At 41.2% G+C, this 16,777-nt stretch overlaps 1 protein-coding gene across 1 annotated transcript in view; it reads right to left on the reverse strand.

Moving 5' to 3' along the window:
• Positions 1 to 4,953: 4,953 nt before the first annotated feature.
• UBASH3B (ubiquitin associated and SH3 domain containing B) overlaps positions 4,954 to 16,777 on the reverse strand; it is a 74,415-nt gene continuing 62,591 nt past the window's right edge. Inside the window, exons 7-14 of the mRNA XM_070765641.1 lie at positions 15,555 to 15,690; positions 13,990 to 14,110; positions 11,976 to 12,098; positions 11,173 to 11,265; positions 10,357 to 10,501; positions 9,163 to 9,269; positions 7,468 to 7,577; positions 4,954 to 5,369 (exon numbers count right to left, since the gene is read on the reverse strand). Of these exons, the coding sequence (XP_070621742.1) occupies positions 5,232 to 5,369; positions 7,468 to 7,577; positions 9,163 to 9,269; positions 10,357 to 10,501; positions 11,173 to 11,265; positions 11,976 to 12,098; positions 13,990 to 14,110; positions 15,555 to 15,690 (973 nt within the window). The 3' untranslated portion in view covers positions 4,954 to 5,231. The remainder of the gene's footprint in view (positions 5,370 to 7,467; positions 7,578 to 9,162; positions 9,270 to 10,356; positions 10,502 to 11,172; positions 11,266 to 11,975; positions 12,099 to 13,989; positions 14,111 to 15,554; positions 15,691 to 16,777) is intronic.

Raw genomic sequence — 16,777 nt, forward strand, 5'->3', positions numbered from 1 at the left:
AAAAAGGATGTTGAGACTCTACAAAAAGTGCAGAGAACGACAAAGATGATTAGGGGACTGGACACCAAAACATATGAAGAACGGTTGCAGGAACTGGGCATGGCTAGTTTAATGAAAAGAAGGACCAGGGGAGACATGATAGCAATCTTCCAATATCTCAGGGGTTACCACAAAGAAGAGGCAGTCAAGCTATTCTCCAAAGCACCTGAGGGTAGAACAAGAAGCAATGGGTGGAAACTAAACAAGGAGAGAAGTAACTTAGAACTAAGGAGAAATTTCCTGACCGTCAGAACGGTTGATCAGTGGAACAGAAGTTGCCTCCAGAAGTTGTGAATGCCCCAACACTGGAAGTTTGTAAGCATATTTTGGATAACCATCTGTCTGAAGTAGTGTAGGGTTTCCTGCCTAAGCAGGGGGTTGGATCTCCAAGGTCCCTTCCAACTCTGTTGTTGTTGACCCCAAGTTCGTGTGATCAAAATTTGAGCACTATCGGTAACTAGCATATATTTATGAGCGTTGCCGCAACCTGGGGTCATATGATGGCCATTCGTGACCTTCCCATGGACATCCGACAAGCAAAGTCAGTGGGGGAAGTTGGATTCACTTAAGGACCCTGTGATTCACTTACCCACCACGGGAAAAAGATTCATAAAATCGGCCACAACTCATAAAAACAACTGCATCACTTAGTGACAAAGGATCTGCTCCCAATTTCATTCGTAAGTTGAAGGCTACTGGTAATGTATGAACCAGAGTTAACCAAGTTAAGCGTTGGCATAACCTATCTGTAAGAGGCTGTATCTGCTGGGGTCAACTTCATGTCTGTCTTAAAATACTTATTGTCCCAACCAGACACACAAACATACACACAAAATTTCCTTAGAGTTTTTATACTGGCCTTGAGTGTAGCTGAAGGTAAAAGCTGTATCTTGAAGCTGCCTAAATGGATGAAAAGTATCACGTTTTTCAAGCTATTTGATAAACCAATTGCTTATCAATTCAACGTAGCATTTAAATATACAGTGGCACCTCTACCTATGAACGCCTCTACTTACAAATTTTTCTAGGTAAGAACCGGGTGTTCATGATTTTTTTGCCTCTTCCCAAGAACCATTTTCCACTTATGAACCCGAGCCTCCAAAACTGTAACCAGAAAAGGCATGGAGAAACCTCCGTGGGGCCTCTCTAAGAATCTCCTGGGAGGAAACAGGGTGGGAAAAGGCGGGGAGAAGCCTCCGTGGGGCCTATCTAGGAAACTCTTGGGAGGAAACAGGGCCGGAAAAGGTGGGGAGAAGCCTCCGTGGGCCCCTCTAGGAATCTCCAGGGAGGAAACAAGGCCGGAAAAGGTGGGGAGAAGCCTCCAAGGGGCCTCTCTAGGAATCTCCTGAGAGGAAACAGGGCCGGAAAAGGCAAGGAGAAGCCTCCATGGGGCCTATCTAGGAATCTCCTGGGAGGAAACAGAGCTGGAAAAGGCGGGGCGAAGCCTCTGTGGGGCCTCTCTAGGAATCTCCTGGGAGGAAACAGGCCCTCCACCCTCGCCGTGGTTTCCCCAATTGCACACATTATTTGCTTTTACATTGATTCCTATGGTAAAAATTGCTGCTTCTTACAAACGTTTCTGCTTAAGAACCTGGTCCTGGAACAAATTAAGTTCGTAAGTAGAGGTACCACTGTACCTTAAAATGACACAGAGGAACAGGCCTACCTGAATCTTAGGGACCTGCATTTCTGTGAATTCTGAACCTGCATTTTCTGCGTCCATTTCCAACAATACAACCTCTCCTATATCAAATTGTTATTAAATAGATTCTTCTAGTTCTGTTAGCAAAAGCTCCCCTCTTTGATTCCCTGTACCCAAGTCAGAGGTGGGTTCTTCCCGGTACGGATCGATTCGCCTGAACCTGGTAGCAACCCGCTGCTGACATCATAATGATGTCACAGAACCAGTATGGTTAGTGTTGGCCCATGGATGCCACCATTTTTATTTTTTGGTTTTCCTTCTGAGCATGATCAGAAGCCATCTTGTTTTTGGCTTTTTGGAGGGGGGGGATTTGTTTTTGTTTTTTTCAGTACTGCCCATACAGCCAAACACCATGGCAGGAAGCAAACTGGTAGCGAGGTGAGGTATAACCCACCCCTACCTCAGCAGGAAACCAACAGGTACTACAATATACTGCTCAAAAATAAATAAATAAAGGGAACATTCAATGCACAAAATATAACTCCAAGTGACTCAAACTTCTGTGAAATCAAACTGTCCACTTAGGAAGCAACACTGATTGACAATCCATTTCACATGTTGCCATCACTTTCAACTTTGTAGAGAACAAAGCATTCAATGAGAATATTTCATTCATTCCGATCTAGGATGTGTTCATTGAGTCTTCCCTTTATTTATTTTGAGCAGTGTAGTTTAATCGTAGTACTAGATCTATCCGGGACCAGATATCTTGCGTGCTTCATGGGTTTATCTAAGACTCGTTTCAGTAGCAACCGTCTTTAGAACATCCAAGATAGGACTCTTTCTCCTAATGTCGCAGAGTCACGGATGGAAGCCCTTCCATCTAAGAAGGTTGCTTCTCCCTGCCTCAGGATAGGACCATTTCTGTGTACAAACGGCCACAACAAACAAGACACTTGAAAGGGTCCTCACTTTTAGAAACATAGAAACATAGAAGACTGACGGCAGAAAAAGACCCCATGGTCCATCTAGTCTGCCCTTTTACTATTTCCTGTATTTTATCTTACAATGGATATATGTTTATCCCAGGCATGTTTAAATTCGGTTACTGTGGATTTACCAACCACGTCTCCTTGGAACAAACTTCCAGCAGACGTGGTTGGTAAATCCACAGTAACCGAATTTAAACATGCCTGGGATAAACATATATCCATTGTAAGATAAAATACAGGAAATAGTAAAAGGGCAGACTAGATGGACCATGGGGTCTTTTTCTGCCGTCAGTCTTCTATGTTTCTATGTTTCTAAAAGTGAGGACCCTTTCAAGTGTCTTGTTTGCAGAAGGAACTCTGAATGCTAATTGCCCCCAAAACCAGTTTAGAACAAATATACAAAAAGAACAAAATTAGGAGCTGCATGCACAGCACAACTTTCGCTACCGGTAGCAACTCAATACTGACTTATGTTAGGCAACCTTCTCAGTTTTAACCGGAACTTTTCATCCACAGAAAAAAATATTTTTTCTTGCCACTCACATCTCTGTGGGGGGATGAAATCTTGCTCTCCCTCCCTCTCTTTAAATATATATATATATATATATATATATATGTCAAGAATTGTCCTAAAAAATGTGAGTTCCAGGTGTATTCATAAATGAATAAGCAATAGCCATTGCGATCTCCGGAACGTTTAAAATTTATTAAAAACTACTAAAGTTAACTAAGCTTTCGTTAGTCTTCTACTAACGTCGTCAGAGTGTTAAAATCCCCATTGAAGACAGTTGATTGTATGTAATGCTGCTGTGCCACAGGTCATAGAAACACAGAAGACTGATGGCAGAAAAAGACCTCATGGTCCATCTAGTCTGCCCTTATACTATTTCCTGTATTTTATCTTACAATGGATATATGTTTATCCCAGGCATGTTTAAATTCAGTTACTGTGGATTTACCAACCACGTCTGCTGGAAGTTTGTTCCAAGGATCTACTACTCTTTCAGTGAAATAATATTTTCTCACGTTGCTTTTGATCTTTCCCCCAACTAACTTCAGATTGTGTCACCTTGTTCTTGTGTTCACTTTCCCATTAAAAACACTTCCCTATTGAACCTTATTTAACCCTTTAACATATTTAAATGTTTCGATCATGTCCCCCCTTTTCCTTCTGTCCTCCAGACTATACAGATTGAGTTCATTAAGTCTTTCCTGATACGTTTTATGCTTAAGACCTTCTACCATTCTTGTAGCCCGTCTTTGGACCCGTTCAATTTTGTCAATATCTTTTTGTAGGTGAGGTCTCCAGAACTGAACACAGTATTCCAAATGTGGTCTCATCAGCACTCTATATAAGGGGATCACAATCTCCCTCTTCCTGCTTGTTATATCTCTAGCTATGCAGCCAAGCATCCTACTAGCTTTTCCTACTGCCCGACCACACTGCTCACCCATTTTGAGACTGTCAGAAATCACTACGCCTAAATCCTTCTCTTCTGAAGTTTTTGCTAACAGAGAACTGCCAATGCAATACTCAGATTGAGGATTCCTTTTCCCCAAGTGCATTATTTTACATTTGGAAACATTAAACTGCAGTTTCCATTGCTTTGACCATTTATCTATTAAAGCTAAATCATTTACCATATTACAGACCCCTCCAGGAATATCAACCCTATTGCACACTTTAGAGTCATCAGTAAATAGGCAAACCTTCCCTACCAAACCTTCCACTATGTCACTCACAAACATATTAAAAAGAATAGGACCCTGAACAGACCCTTGTGGGTCCTATTCTGTCTTCAATGGGGATTTTAACCCTCTGATGACGTCAGTAGAGGACTAACCAAAGCTTAGTTAATTTTAGTAGTTTTTAATAAATGTTTAAACGTTCCGGAGATCGCAATGGCTGTTGCCTCTTCATTTATATATCTATATATATAGAATATAATAATTGAATAAAATCTGGTTGGAGCGCCCTTGATCCAAAATGGCTCAGAACAAAATTGTACGGTGCCCTCCAAGAAAAATATTATTTCTTAAAAAAACAAACATTAAATGAAACCTAACAAATATACAGAAGGCAGTGAAAACAACTTTTCCCTCCTTAGACCTTAATTCCCAATTTTAAAAAACTCTGGAAATTATATTTGTATATATATCATCTATATATCTATATACACATAAATACATAAGGTAGAGATATACATTAAAACTCAATGGCTTACATCAGAGAGACTTATCTTCTGCTGGACAGAAGACTGAAGAGACAAAGAATGAAAATAAGTTGGAATAACGTTATATTTTTCCACAATCCAAGCAGATGCTATATTTGCTAATTTTTTCCCCCTCCTAGAATTGCCATTCAGTGGCAGATAATGCTTAAGTTATTTTTTAAAGCCATTTCCAGGGCTAGGAATAATTTTTCTCTGCCATCAATATTTTTTGTTCATTTGTTTAAAAAAAAAAAACGCCTCTCGAGGTGGCGAAAGATGTGCTCCAGTTTTTAAGAAAGCTCTTTTCCCCCCTGTCCTTCTGACTCTCCCCTCCCATTTTTGGCCTTATTCTTGGAGTAGAGTTTCTCTCCAGTTAAATCCGCCCGTTGGTCCATGAGTGAGTGGCAGGATCGGTGGATCGGTCAGTTGCCAAAGTCCAGTATCTCCGAGCTCTTCACAACAGCAGAAGCCCAGGTAGGGAATCTGAATTGAAGGAAAAGAAACAGAGATTTAACAGAATAACAAAGTTGGAAGGGACTTTGGAGGTCTTCTAGTTAGTGATGGGCTCCTATCGGTACGGTCAATTATGCAGAACCTTTGGTCAGTACCAGTAGAAAAATTTTGAATCGCCCCCCCCCTCCTTTCTGGGCTCTGGGTAATATTATTATTTTTATTTATTAGATTTGTATGCCGCCTCTCTCCGAAGACTCGGAGCGGCTCACAACAACAATACACAATACAAATCCAATGATGAAAAAGAACAGTTAAAACCCTTAATATAAAAATAATCATACAACCCAACAAACCATACATAAAACGGGACAGGTATGTTTTTCCTATCGCCGTAAATGAGGTTGAATATGTATAATTTTAGAAGAGCTGTACGTGCATATGTGGGAGTGGCTTGCCAGCCATGTGAGCAGGTGGGAGTGGCTTGCCGGCCATGTGAGCAGGTGGGTGTGGCTTGACAATTGTGTGACCGGGAGGTGGCTTAAAGGTCACGTGACTGGCTTAAAGGTGGCTAACTTGATGTCACTCACATCAAGGGTTTGAGTTAGGGTTAGGGTGCCTGGTTTTTCTCACTGCAAAGAGATACAATTTCCCTCTCTATTTTCTATTACTGAACATCCAAAATATACTCTTTAATTCTATGTATAGATGCCATCTGTGTACATACATATTACACACAGGCACACAAAAATATACATTATCTACCGCAGTGTTTCCCAACCTTGGCAACTTGAAGATATCTGGACTTCAACTCCCAGAATTCCCCAGCCAGCGTTCGCTTGCTGGGGAATTCTGGGAGTTGAAGTCCAAATATCTTCAAGTTGCCAAGGTTGGAAAACACTGATCTACTACATAAACTGTATGTATATGTACACACACGCACAGCTCTTCTAAAATTATATACATTCAGACTCATTTATTGTGATAGGAAAAACATACCCAGAGCCCAGAAGGGGAGAAAAAAGGGGGCAAAAAAAATATCAATTTTTTTCTACCAGTTCTGTGTACCTGACCAAAATTTTCTACTGGTTCTGCGTAGCTGACTGTACCTGTAGGAGCCCATCACTAAACTTATTCTATTCTAGCCAAGAGGTTGCATGCTGGCAACTGGATTTCAGTATTATTGGTTAAATAACATTATTTAGGTTGCGTTTGGAGAGGGGAGAGGATACCTTTCAGCCATGCACTTCTTGTACACAATTACCATTTTGTTTCAGGAGCGCAGAAGCAAACACACACAAGTAGATGCTGCTGAAAGAACCTTTTCAAAACGCTAAGTGATGGTTATGACCTATAAAGCCCTACATGGCATCGGACCAGGATATCTGCGGGACTGCCTTCTGCCGCACGAATCCCAGCGACCGGTTAGGTCCCACAGAGTTGGCCTTCTCCGGGTCCCGTCGACTAAACAATGTCGTCTGGCTGGACTCAGGGGAAGAGCCTTCTCTGTGGTGGCTCCGACCCTCTGGAACCATCTCCCTCCAGAGATTAGGATTGCCCCCACCCTCCTTGCCTTTCGTAAACTCCTTAAAACCCACCTCTGCCGTCAGGCATGGGGGAATTGAAACATCTCCCCCTTGCCCATGTAGTTTTTGTGTATGATTCGATTGTGTGTTGGTTTTTTTAATATATTGGGGTTTCTTTTTTTGGGGACTTTTTAACCTAAAACTGTAATTTAGATTGCCAAATATTAGATTTGTTACTATGTACTGTTTTTTACCATTGTTGTGAGCCGCCCCGAGTCTGCAGAGAGGGGCGGCATATAAATCCAATAAATCTAATCTAATATAATCTAATCTAAATCTATCATGCACAGTCGGGATTAATTGCTCTGCAAACGGGCACATTTGTGAACAATTTCACGGGCACCGTCAACTGGTTGTCCAAATGAGGTATGCGGCAATATCTTTTCCAAGCCATCTTCCCTTCTCAGGTGTTTCTTGCGCTCAGACAATAAGCTTAGGGATCACGCTTGACCGCATAAAGCATGTTTGGGCACGTAAGAAGATTTTCATCTGGGTACAAATAAAACCGCATCGAAAGAGCTTTATCTTGTCAGCACGTCAATTACCTTCCGAACCATCTGGACAAAATCCTTTGAATTCTGCGGCGACAGTCCTTGTAGTTGGCAAGTACAGGCCTCCAGTGAAGATGCATGAGCAACAATCAAAATGTTATTCCCTGCAACAACAACAACAGGTAAACACAGAGTCACGTGGATTTAAATTCCCCAAGGATGAGCTCTCCAGGGCGCAGAAGCAAAGCTTTGATGTGGGTTTGGTGAGGGTGGTGGGTTTTCCAGTCGAAAGCAGCTCCAAGATGCTGTCCTTTTGAGTTGAAGATAGTGAGAAGTTGAGAAAGTAGAGAACCACTTACACAGAGACACCGTGGGTTTTTTTGTCTACTTGTAATCAATTTCTTCCTATCCTGCTTTCCCACAATCTCTCGTGAATCTCCTTTCTCTCCTTCCTTTATTCAACGTAACCATTTCCATAAGGTGCCTTTCCAACCCAATACATTGCAACCCAATGCAACTCACTATACACAAAAAGCAGAGGGTTTTTTGCCTACTTATAATCAATAATCAATTTATCACTATCTTGCTTTTCGACAATCTCTAGTAGAATTTTGTTTCTCATCTTCCTTCCTTCCTTCATTTATTTATTTATTGGATTTGTATGCCGCCTCTCTCCGCATTTCCCTAAGATGCCTTTCCAATGGATTGCAACCCAGTCCAACCCAATGCAACTCAACCCAACCCAACACAACTCAACACAACTCAATCCAGTTGAAGGCAACCTAACTCAACTCAACCTAACTCAATGAACTCACCCCAACCCAACTCAACCTAACACAATTCAACCCAATGCAAGGCAACCTAACTCAACCCAACCCAACCCACCTAACTCAACCCAACCCAACCCAATGCAGTCCAATGCAAAGTAACCTAACTGAACCCAATCCAATGTAGAGGTAAGACATTTGAAATGAGGAAGAAAAGAGCTATCTAGTCACTACTTGGATTAATTAATTTGGTCAAAGTTAAATGAGTTTAAATCAAGGTCAACACAGTCACTGAGAGGAGATTAAACAACAATGATTTCTCATGCCATCTTTTCCCACGAGTGTCTCTTTCCATTGGACGGGCCTTATTGTTATTTTTTTCTTAACTTTGCACGTAACAGAATAGAGAGGTTTGGTGTTTGCAACTTTTTTTAAAAGAGAAAAAGCCTATTTACAAAGTTTTCTATTATAAAGCAAGACAATGGCTTTCTCTTCTGTCTTGCGTTTACAATTCTCTCCTACCGTATCTTGAGTGGCAGAATTACATACACAGGTAAGTCCTTGACTTATAACCCACAGTTGAGCCCAAAATTTATGAAGACAGAGTTCTGCCCTGTTTTATGACTTTCCATGTCACGTTTGTTAAGCAAATTGTTGCAGTTGTTAAATTAGAAATCCAGTTGCTAAGCGAATCTGGCTTCAACATTGACTTTGCTTGTCAGAAGGATGCAAAAGGGGATTACACGACTCTGGGACACTATGACTGTCATAAATACGAGTCAGTTGTCAAGCATCTGAATTTTGAATGTGTGACCATGAGGACCCTGCAGTGGTCGTAAGTGTGAAAAATGGTCATAAGTTGCTCTCCCCCCCAGTGCTGTTGTAAATGGTTACTAAATGAACTGTTGTAAGTCAAGGACTATCTGAATCTTTTAATCTAACGTTACTGTTCTTCTCTTGGCCAGAATGGAATTGTACTTGCCTTTAGCTTTGCATTCACTTAGAATTTCCTTGGTGACTTGGAAACTCCTGCTGATGTAGGTTTCGTAGGATTCAGAAACTCCTAATTTGTTCATGGCTATATGAGGTCTGTGGACATTAAAAAAAGGAGGAGGAGGAGGAAGAAGAAGAGGAGAAGAAGAAAGAAGGAGGAGAAGGAGGAGAAGGAGAAGAAGAAAAAGGAGAAGGAGAAGGAGGAAAAGAAGAAGAAGAAGAAGAAAAGGAGGAGGAGGAGGAGGGGAAGAAGAAAAAGGAGAAGGAGAAGAAGAAGAAGAAGAAGAAGAAAAGGAGGAGGAGGAGGGGAAGAAGAAAAAGGAGAAGGAAGAGGAGGAGAAGAAGAAGAAAGAAGAAGAAGAGGAGGAGGAGGAGGAGGAGGAGGAGAAACAATTAATCACGCTTCTAGTAACATTCATGTACTCAGTCATTCATGGTCTCAGGCCCACCGGAAAAGCCAGGTCTTTTATAAGACAGTAATGGAATTGGAAGGAACCCTGGAGGCCTTATAGTCCAACCCTCTGTTCAGGCAGGAGACCCTACACACACCCATGGTGGCGAACCTAAGGCATGCGGAGCATATTTGAGGGCATAAGAGGCGTTGCCTTATGTCAGTTCCAGTGCGCATGTTGGCTTGCTGAATTTTCGACCTTCGGGAGGATGGGGGCAGGTTATTTTCACCTTCTCCAAGGTTCAGGAAAGCCTCCTGAAGCCTGGGAAGGGTGAAAAATGGGCCAACAACCCAAATGGAAGTTTGTTTGTGAACTTCCGGGAGGCCTGTTGGGTCTGTTTTTTGCCATCCACAGACTCTGGAGGCTTTCCTGAAGCCTGGGGAGTGCGAAAAACAGCCCAACAGCCCTGTGTACATGTGTATGTGTGTATGGAAGGGTATAGCACATTGGAGGAGGAGTACGTGCATGCGTGGTGGGAGAGCATTGCATTATGGGTTTAGGTGCACATGCCCTTTTGCCACCCAAACAAAAAAAGATTCGTCATCACTGTCCTACACCGTTTTAAGTTAAATGGTTGTCCAATCTCTCCTTCAAAACCTCCCACAACTTCTGGGTGCAAGCTGTTCCACCGATGAATTATTCTAACTGTGGATTGCTTCTCTCCTTGATTAGTTTCTTGATTAGTCTTCATTAAAGCAGACGTCCCAAATTCCTGCGACAGTTGCTCTTACCTGTACGTTATATCAACACTCAAATTGGATGCAGCTAAATCCGGGGGTGGAATCCAGGCTGGCAGAGAATTCCCTGGCACCCACTTGGTCCATTCAAACAACCCTGGCTCGACTCGGATCTTCAGGTTATTTTCTTGTTGCAAGCCTAATAAACAAGAAAAGAAAAGAAGAAAAGAAAAAAGAAAAAAGAATAGAAGAAAAAAAGAAGAAAGGAAAAGAGAAGAGAACAAAAGAGAAGAAAAAACAAGAAAAGAAGAAAAGACAGAAAAAAAGAGAGAACAGGAGAAAAAAGAAAAGAAGAAAAAAGAGAAGAGAAAAGAAAACAGTGCAGAGGAGAGGAGAAGGAAAGAGAAAAAAGGAAAGGAATAAAAGAGAGAAAAGATAAGAAAGGAAAGGAGAAATGAAAAGAACAGAAAGAAGGAAGGAAGAGAAAGTAAGGAAGGAAGGAAGGAAAAAGAGGAAGGAAGGAAAAAAGAAAGAAAGAAAGAAAAAGAAAGAGAAAGAAAGAGAAAGAAAGAAAGATATAGAGAGAGAGAGAAAGAAAGAAAAGATAAAACAATCATTTGAGGTCAACATTTCATGTCATTTGCAAAGGTTTGTTTTTCTTTTCCTATGAACAAATTTGGCTTCACAGCTCTCTGTTTTTATCAACTGCATGTTGTGTGTACGTAGATCACAATTCGGACTGGGTTAAACATCCAGGGAGCAGAATTTTACAGAACCATTGGATCAAGCACTCTTCTGTTTCATCCCTAGAATGGACTCAGCCACGGATGTCCCTCAAGAAAACCAACATCAACCCACTCAGGGACTTACCTTTCAGGATATGGTGTGCGGTCTGCACACAACGCAGCGACGGGGAGCAGTAGATATGGTGGATGACTGTGTTGCTTTCTAGCAGAGCCTCACCTGTATGGAGACACGGGGTTCAAAATAAAGGACACAGCAGGGTCTGTACACATTGGCTCTTCCAAGCTAGGAAAACTGTGATTTTCCAACCCTAAAAAGACCTTGAAGATGAAGGTGGATAAAAGTGAAATCTTTACTTGGGCAGTTGCTGTTTATAGAGAAGATATTGGGAATGAGCTCATATTAAATTTGGCTTAAGAGAATATTTTTACTTCGCTGCAATTTCTGATTTCAAATTGAAGTTTGATCACATGAGCTGTGGTAGGTTTTTTTTTTTTTAAAAAAAATTTGGGTAGATCATTTCCCCCATTTTTGCATTTTTGGGGAGAAAAGCCATCTAAAATGGTGACCCGTCAGGCAGTAACCACATTCAGCCTCCAGATGGCAGTCGTGCTGCAAAAACCAAGGTTACTATCCCGCGTGTATTCTTTTTTGAAAGCTTAGTTCAAGAGGGGATTTTAAGAACATAAGAAGAGCCCTGCTGAATCAGGCCAAAGCCCGTCGAGTCCAGCATTCTGTGTCACACAATGGCCCACCAATTGTCCATGGGGATCTTGAGCAGAAAGAGAAGGCAAAACCCTCCCTTTTCCTTGGGACTCAAGAGGGAACCCTGCCTGCCTCAACCAACATAGACAAAGAGCTTGCAAAGACAAAATTACACCTTTTCAACATGCCCCTTTCTGCTCCAGTCCCTGAGCAGGCAAACTCACCCACAAGCCGGGCTTGCGTGCATCCCAACACCGTGATGGGGGCATCCTTTTCATAGTCTCTAAAACCACCGCTCCGTTGAGGCAAGTTGTGAGGCATATTCAGATTTGTGCGGATATATCTTCCTGTTGGGAGACATGGAAAAGTGCCAGATAAGAAGATTCCTCTAGGATGCATGACTTACATTAAGATGAAAGTTCAACCTCAACTCCTGGTAGCATCTGTGAAGCTTTCTTGGTGCCGTTACATAGAAACATAGAAACATAGAAGTCTGACGGCAGAAAAAGACCTCATGGTCCATCTAGTCTGCCCTTATACTATTTTCTGTATTTTATCTTAGGATGGATATATGTTTATCCCAGGCATGTTTAAATTCAGTTACTGTGGATTTACCAACCACGTCTGCTGGAAGTTTGTTCCAAGGATCTACTACTCTTTCAGTAAAATAATATTTTCTCATGTTGCTTTTGATCTTTCCCCCAACTAACTTCAGATTGTGTCCCCTTGTTCTTGTCTTCACTTTCCTATTAAAAACACTTACCTCCTGGACCTTATTTAACCCTTTAATATATTTAAATGTTTCGATCATGTCCCCCCTTTTCCTTCTGTCCTCCAGACTCTACAGATTGAGTTCATTAAGTCTTTCCTGATACGTTTTATGCTTCAGACCTTCCACCATTCTTGTAACCCGTCTTTGGACCCGTTCAATTTTGTCAATATCTTTTTGTAGGTGAGGTCTCCAGAACTGAACACAGTACTCCAAATGGGGTCTCACCAGCATTCTATATAGTGGATCATAATCTCCCTCTTCCTGCTTGTTATACCTCTAGCTATGCAGCCAAGCATCCTACTTGCTTTCCCTACCGTCTGACCGCACTGTTCACCCATTTTGAGACTGTCAGAAATCACTACCCCTAAATCCTTCTCTTCTGAAGTTTTTGCTAACACAGAACTGCCAATACAATACTCAGATTGAGGATTCCTTTTCCCCAAGTGCATTATTTTACATTTGGAAAGGGTTTGTCCTAGTTGAGTTCTGGGGGATGGTGAGGTGGTGGGATGGACCTCAAGTGTCCTCAACTGGGAGAGGCTGATGGGCTCTCCTTCCAGAAATATGATTTGGTTTGACCTTGGCATTCTTTTGAGATCGGCCAAGGTTGGCCAGGTGTTGCCACCTCTTGTACATTAATGGGATGGCCTGGCAATTTGATGATTGGTACCATGGTTTTTCAAGGGGACACTATGCAGTGTTCATGGGAGTGATTTAGAATTGGCTTTGACTTCTATGCTGTTTTTTAAAAATTTCTCAGTCTAGCCTGGTGCCCTAGAATTTCCTGGTGTTCTCTTACCCCGGTACAAATCAACTTCCAGGTTCAGATAGGATCTATTTGTCTATCATATTCACCTGTCTGTCTGTCGCTCCATCCGTCCATCCATCCATCCATCCATCATCTATTCTTAATGTCTTCATCATCATCTATATCTATCTATGTATCATCTATCTATCTATCTATCTATCTATCTATCTATCTATCTATCTATCTATCTACCACCCATCCATCCAACCATCCATCCATGAACAACAATCAAGCAGTAAACAATAACCAAACCAAGGAGCTACCAGCTCAAACAAGCAAGCTAACAACAGCCCAATGATCCATCAAGAACATCTCACCAACGCCGACAGCGTAAGCCACAGTATAATAAACAGAGAGCAGACCCCACCCCTCCCAGTCCTGATGAGGTTGCCCAATTAGGTAATGAAATGTTTGTAAAAGGATCCCATGTCAGACAGATGTCTAGGAAGTTCCAGAATCTCAGAAATCGCCGTACATTCTTCTTTTCAAATCTTTGGGCTGCACACTCTCTTCCTTCTCGTTTGCCTCTCTGCTTTTGTTCCAACCTACTTTCCACCCTCTCCTAATTCAGGTGAATTCCCCACGGCTGACCTCAAAATTAGCTACCTGTAAACACAGTGGAATGAACAGGACTGGAACAGACTGGAGAGAAACTCACCTTTGGTATCAAAACATTGGGAGAGCCAGTATTTTCCAAACACGACATCCATTCTTTCCCCATGACGACAGACAAAAAGGCATCTTTTCTGGGGTCCAGGTGTGTTGGCGATCCTTAAAGGCTGACCACAAGAAACAAGTAGGATTTAAAGACTACTTTGGCAGAGGCAGAGACACACAAAAAGAAAACAAATATATACAAACCAAAACATAACATACCAAAGCATACAACTTTATGCTATATAGGTTACTTTGGTATCAGAACTTAAGCATCTAACGATTAATGTATATGCCAGATATTTATTATTTATTTATTTATTTTATTATTTAGATTTGTATGCCGCCCCTCTCCGCAGACTCGGGGCGGCTCACAACGAAGTGAAAAACAATTTACAACAAATCTAAATTACTGTTTAAAAATATTTAAAAAACCCCATTTTCTAAACAAACATACATACAGACATACCATTCATAAATTGTATATGCCTGGGGGAGATGTCTCAGTTCCCCCATGCCTGACGACAAAGGTGGGTCTTAAGGAGTTTACGAAAGGCAAGGAGAGTAGGGGCAGTTCTAATCTCCAGGGGGAGTTGGTTCCAGAGGGCCGGGGCCGCCACAGAGAAGGCTCTTCCCCTGGGGCCCGCCAACCGAAATTGTTTAGTTGACGGGACCCGGAGAAGGCCCACTCTGTGGGACCTAATTGGTTGCTGGGATTCATGTGGCAGCAGGCGGTCTCGGAGATATTCTGGTCCAGTGCCTTCTGCTAGACCTTATTCCTTACAGCCTATCCATGTTTTAATCTATTTCATTTTCTGGTTTTATTGTAAACTACGCTTTTTACAAAGTACACACTATTGACAAATCATAGTAACAGATATATATATATATTTAGTTGTCAAAATATAAAGTCAAATATAAAAGAACATAAAGCATACGACTTTTGGGTAAACAGGAGTAATTGGTGTATATGAATGTATCATAAATGTTTCTAACTTTTGTAGGTGTAGTTTTCAAAGGTTATTGGTAATTAAACTATTCAGGATAAACTAAAGATTTGGATTTAAAAAACTTAATACCTGTGTTGACAGATTGTCATGACCGACATCATTTGATTGAAGGTTAGTAAAGTGAATTTATATATTGTAACGTTGAAATATGGGGGTGTTATGGGATTTTTCTTCTTTGGATGAAGTTTTTAATTTTTAATTTTATTTTATATCCATTGGTTCCATTTCTCCCAGGCTCTGTAGAAGTCTGATTCATCCCTATTTTGAATTTCCATTGTAATTTTGGACATCTTTGCAACAGTTTGTCTGCTTGTTTAGTTGACCATAATTAAAAGGATTTATAAGATTACTCTTTGCTTTTATTCGTTTTCTTCTGAATGTGTATACAGTGTTAAAGTTTCAAATATTTCTTTTTGACTTAACCACTCACCTGTCCCAAGTGTTGCCTCTGTCATTTTAAATGTAAAGATTTAATATATTTTAAAAAATAAAAATAAACGACTACTCTGACAGTCAAAGCTGGGAGGCAGGTAAATTCAGAAGTGTGAACTTTCCTTACTTGCATGCTCTGACAAAAAATTGTGAGAGGGCCCGTTTCTCCTGGTCCTTGATCCTCCTGGGATCTTCGATCCATCACCCCATCACTGAACATCACGAGGGACGAGGAAATAGTGGCATTCATAATAGAATATGACCTAGAGCCAATGCAGAAAACAAAAATATTTATTTATTCATTCATTCATTCATTCATTCATTTATTGGATTTATATGCCGCTTCTCTCCGCAGACTCGAGGCGGCTAACAACAGTAATAAAACAGCATATAATAATAATCCAATACTAAAAACAGTTAAAAAACCATTATTATAAAAACCAAACATACAGACATACCATGCATAAAATTGTAGAGGCCCAGGGGAAAGAGTATCTCAGTTCCCCCATGCCTGGCGGCACAGGTGGGTTTTAAGCAGCTTACGAAAGGCAAGGAGGGTGGGGACAATTCTAATCTCTGGGGGGAGTTGGTTCCAGAGGGCCGGGGACGCCACAGAGAAGGCTCTTTCTCTTGTATGGCTAACAAGAGCCTCGGTGGCACAGTGGTTGGAGTGCAGTTCTTGTTAGAACTCTGTCCATAACTGTTGGCAGCGATGGGCTCCTATGGGTACGGTCAGGTACACAGAACAAGTAGAAAAATTTTGAATTGTTTTTTTCCCCCCCCCCTTCTGGGCTCTGGGTATGTTTTTCCTATCGCAGTAAATGAGGTTGAATGTGTATAATTTTAGAAGAGCTGTGAGTGCGTGTGTGTAAATACACATACATAATGTATATTTTTGTGTGACTGTGTGTAATATATATGTAAACATATGGCATATATATATATAATGCTCAAAAAAATAAAGGGAGCACTCAAAGAACCCATCCTAGATCTGAATGAATGAAATATTCTCATTGAATCCTTTGTTCTGTACAAAGTTGAATGAGCACAACAGCAGGTGGAATTGATTGTCAATCAGTGTTGCTTTGTAAGTGGACAGTTTGATTTCACAGAAGTTTGATTTACTTGAAGTTATATTGTGTTGTTTAAGTGTTCCCTTTATTTTTTTGAGCAGTGTACATAGAATTAAAGAGTATATTTTAGATGTTCAGTAATAGTAAATAGATAAGGAAATTGTATTTCTTTGAGGTGAGGAGAGGCCAGGCACCCTAACCCTAACCCTTGACATGAGTGACATCAAGCTGGCCACCTTTAAGCCAGTCATATGACCTTTAAGCCAGTGATTTTCAA

The sequence above is a fragment of the Erythrolamprus reginae genome, chromosome 12 (genome assembly GCF_031021105.1).
Source record: "Erythrolamprus reginae isolate rEryReg1 chromosome 12, rEryReg1.hap1, whole genome shotgun sequence".
NCBI lineage: Eukaryota > Metazoa > Chordata > Lepidosauria > Squamata > Dipsadidae > Erythrolamprus > Erythrolamprus reginae.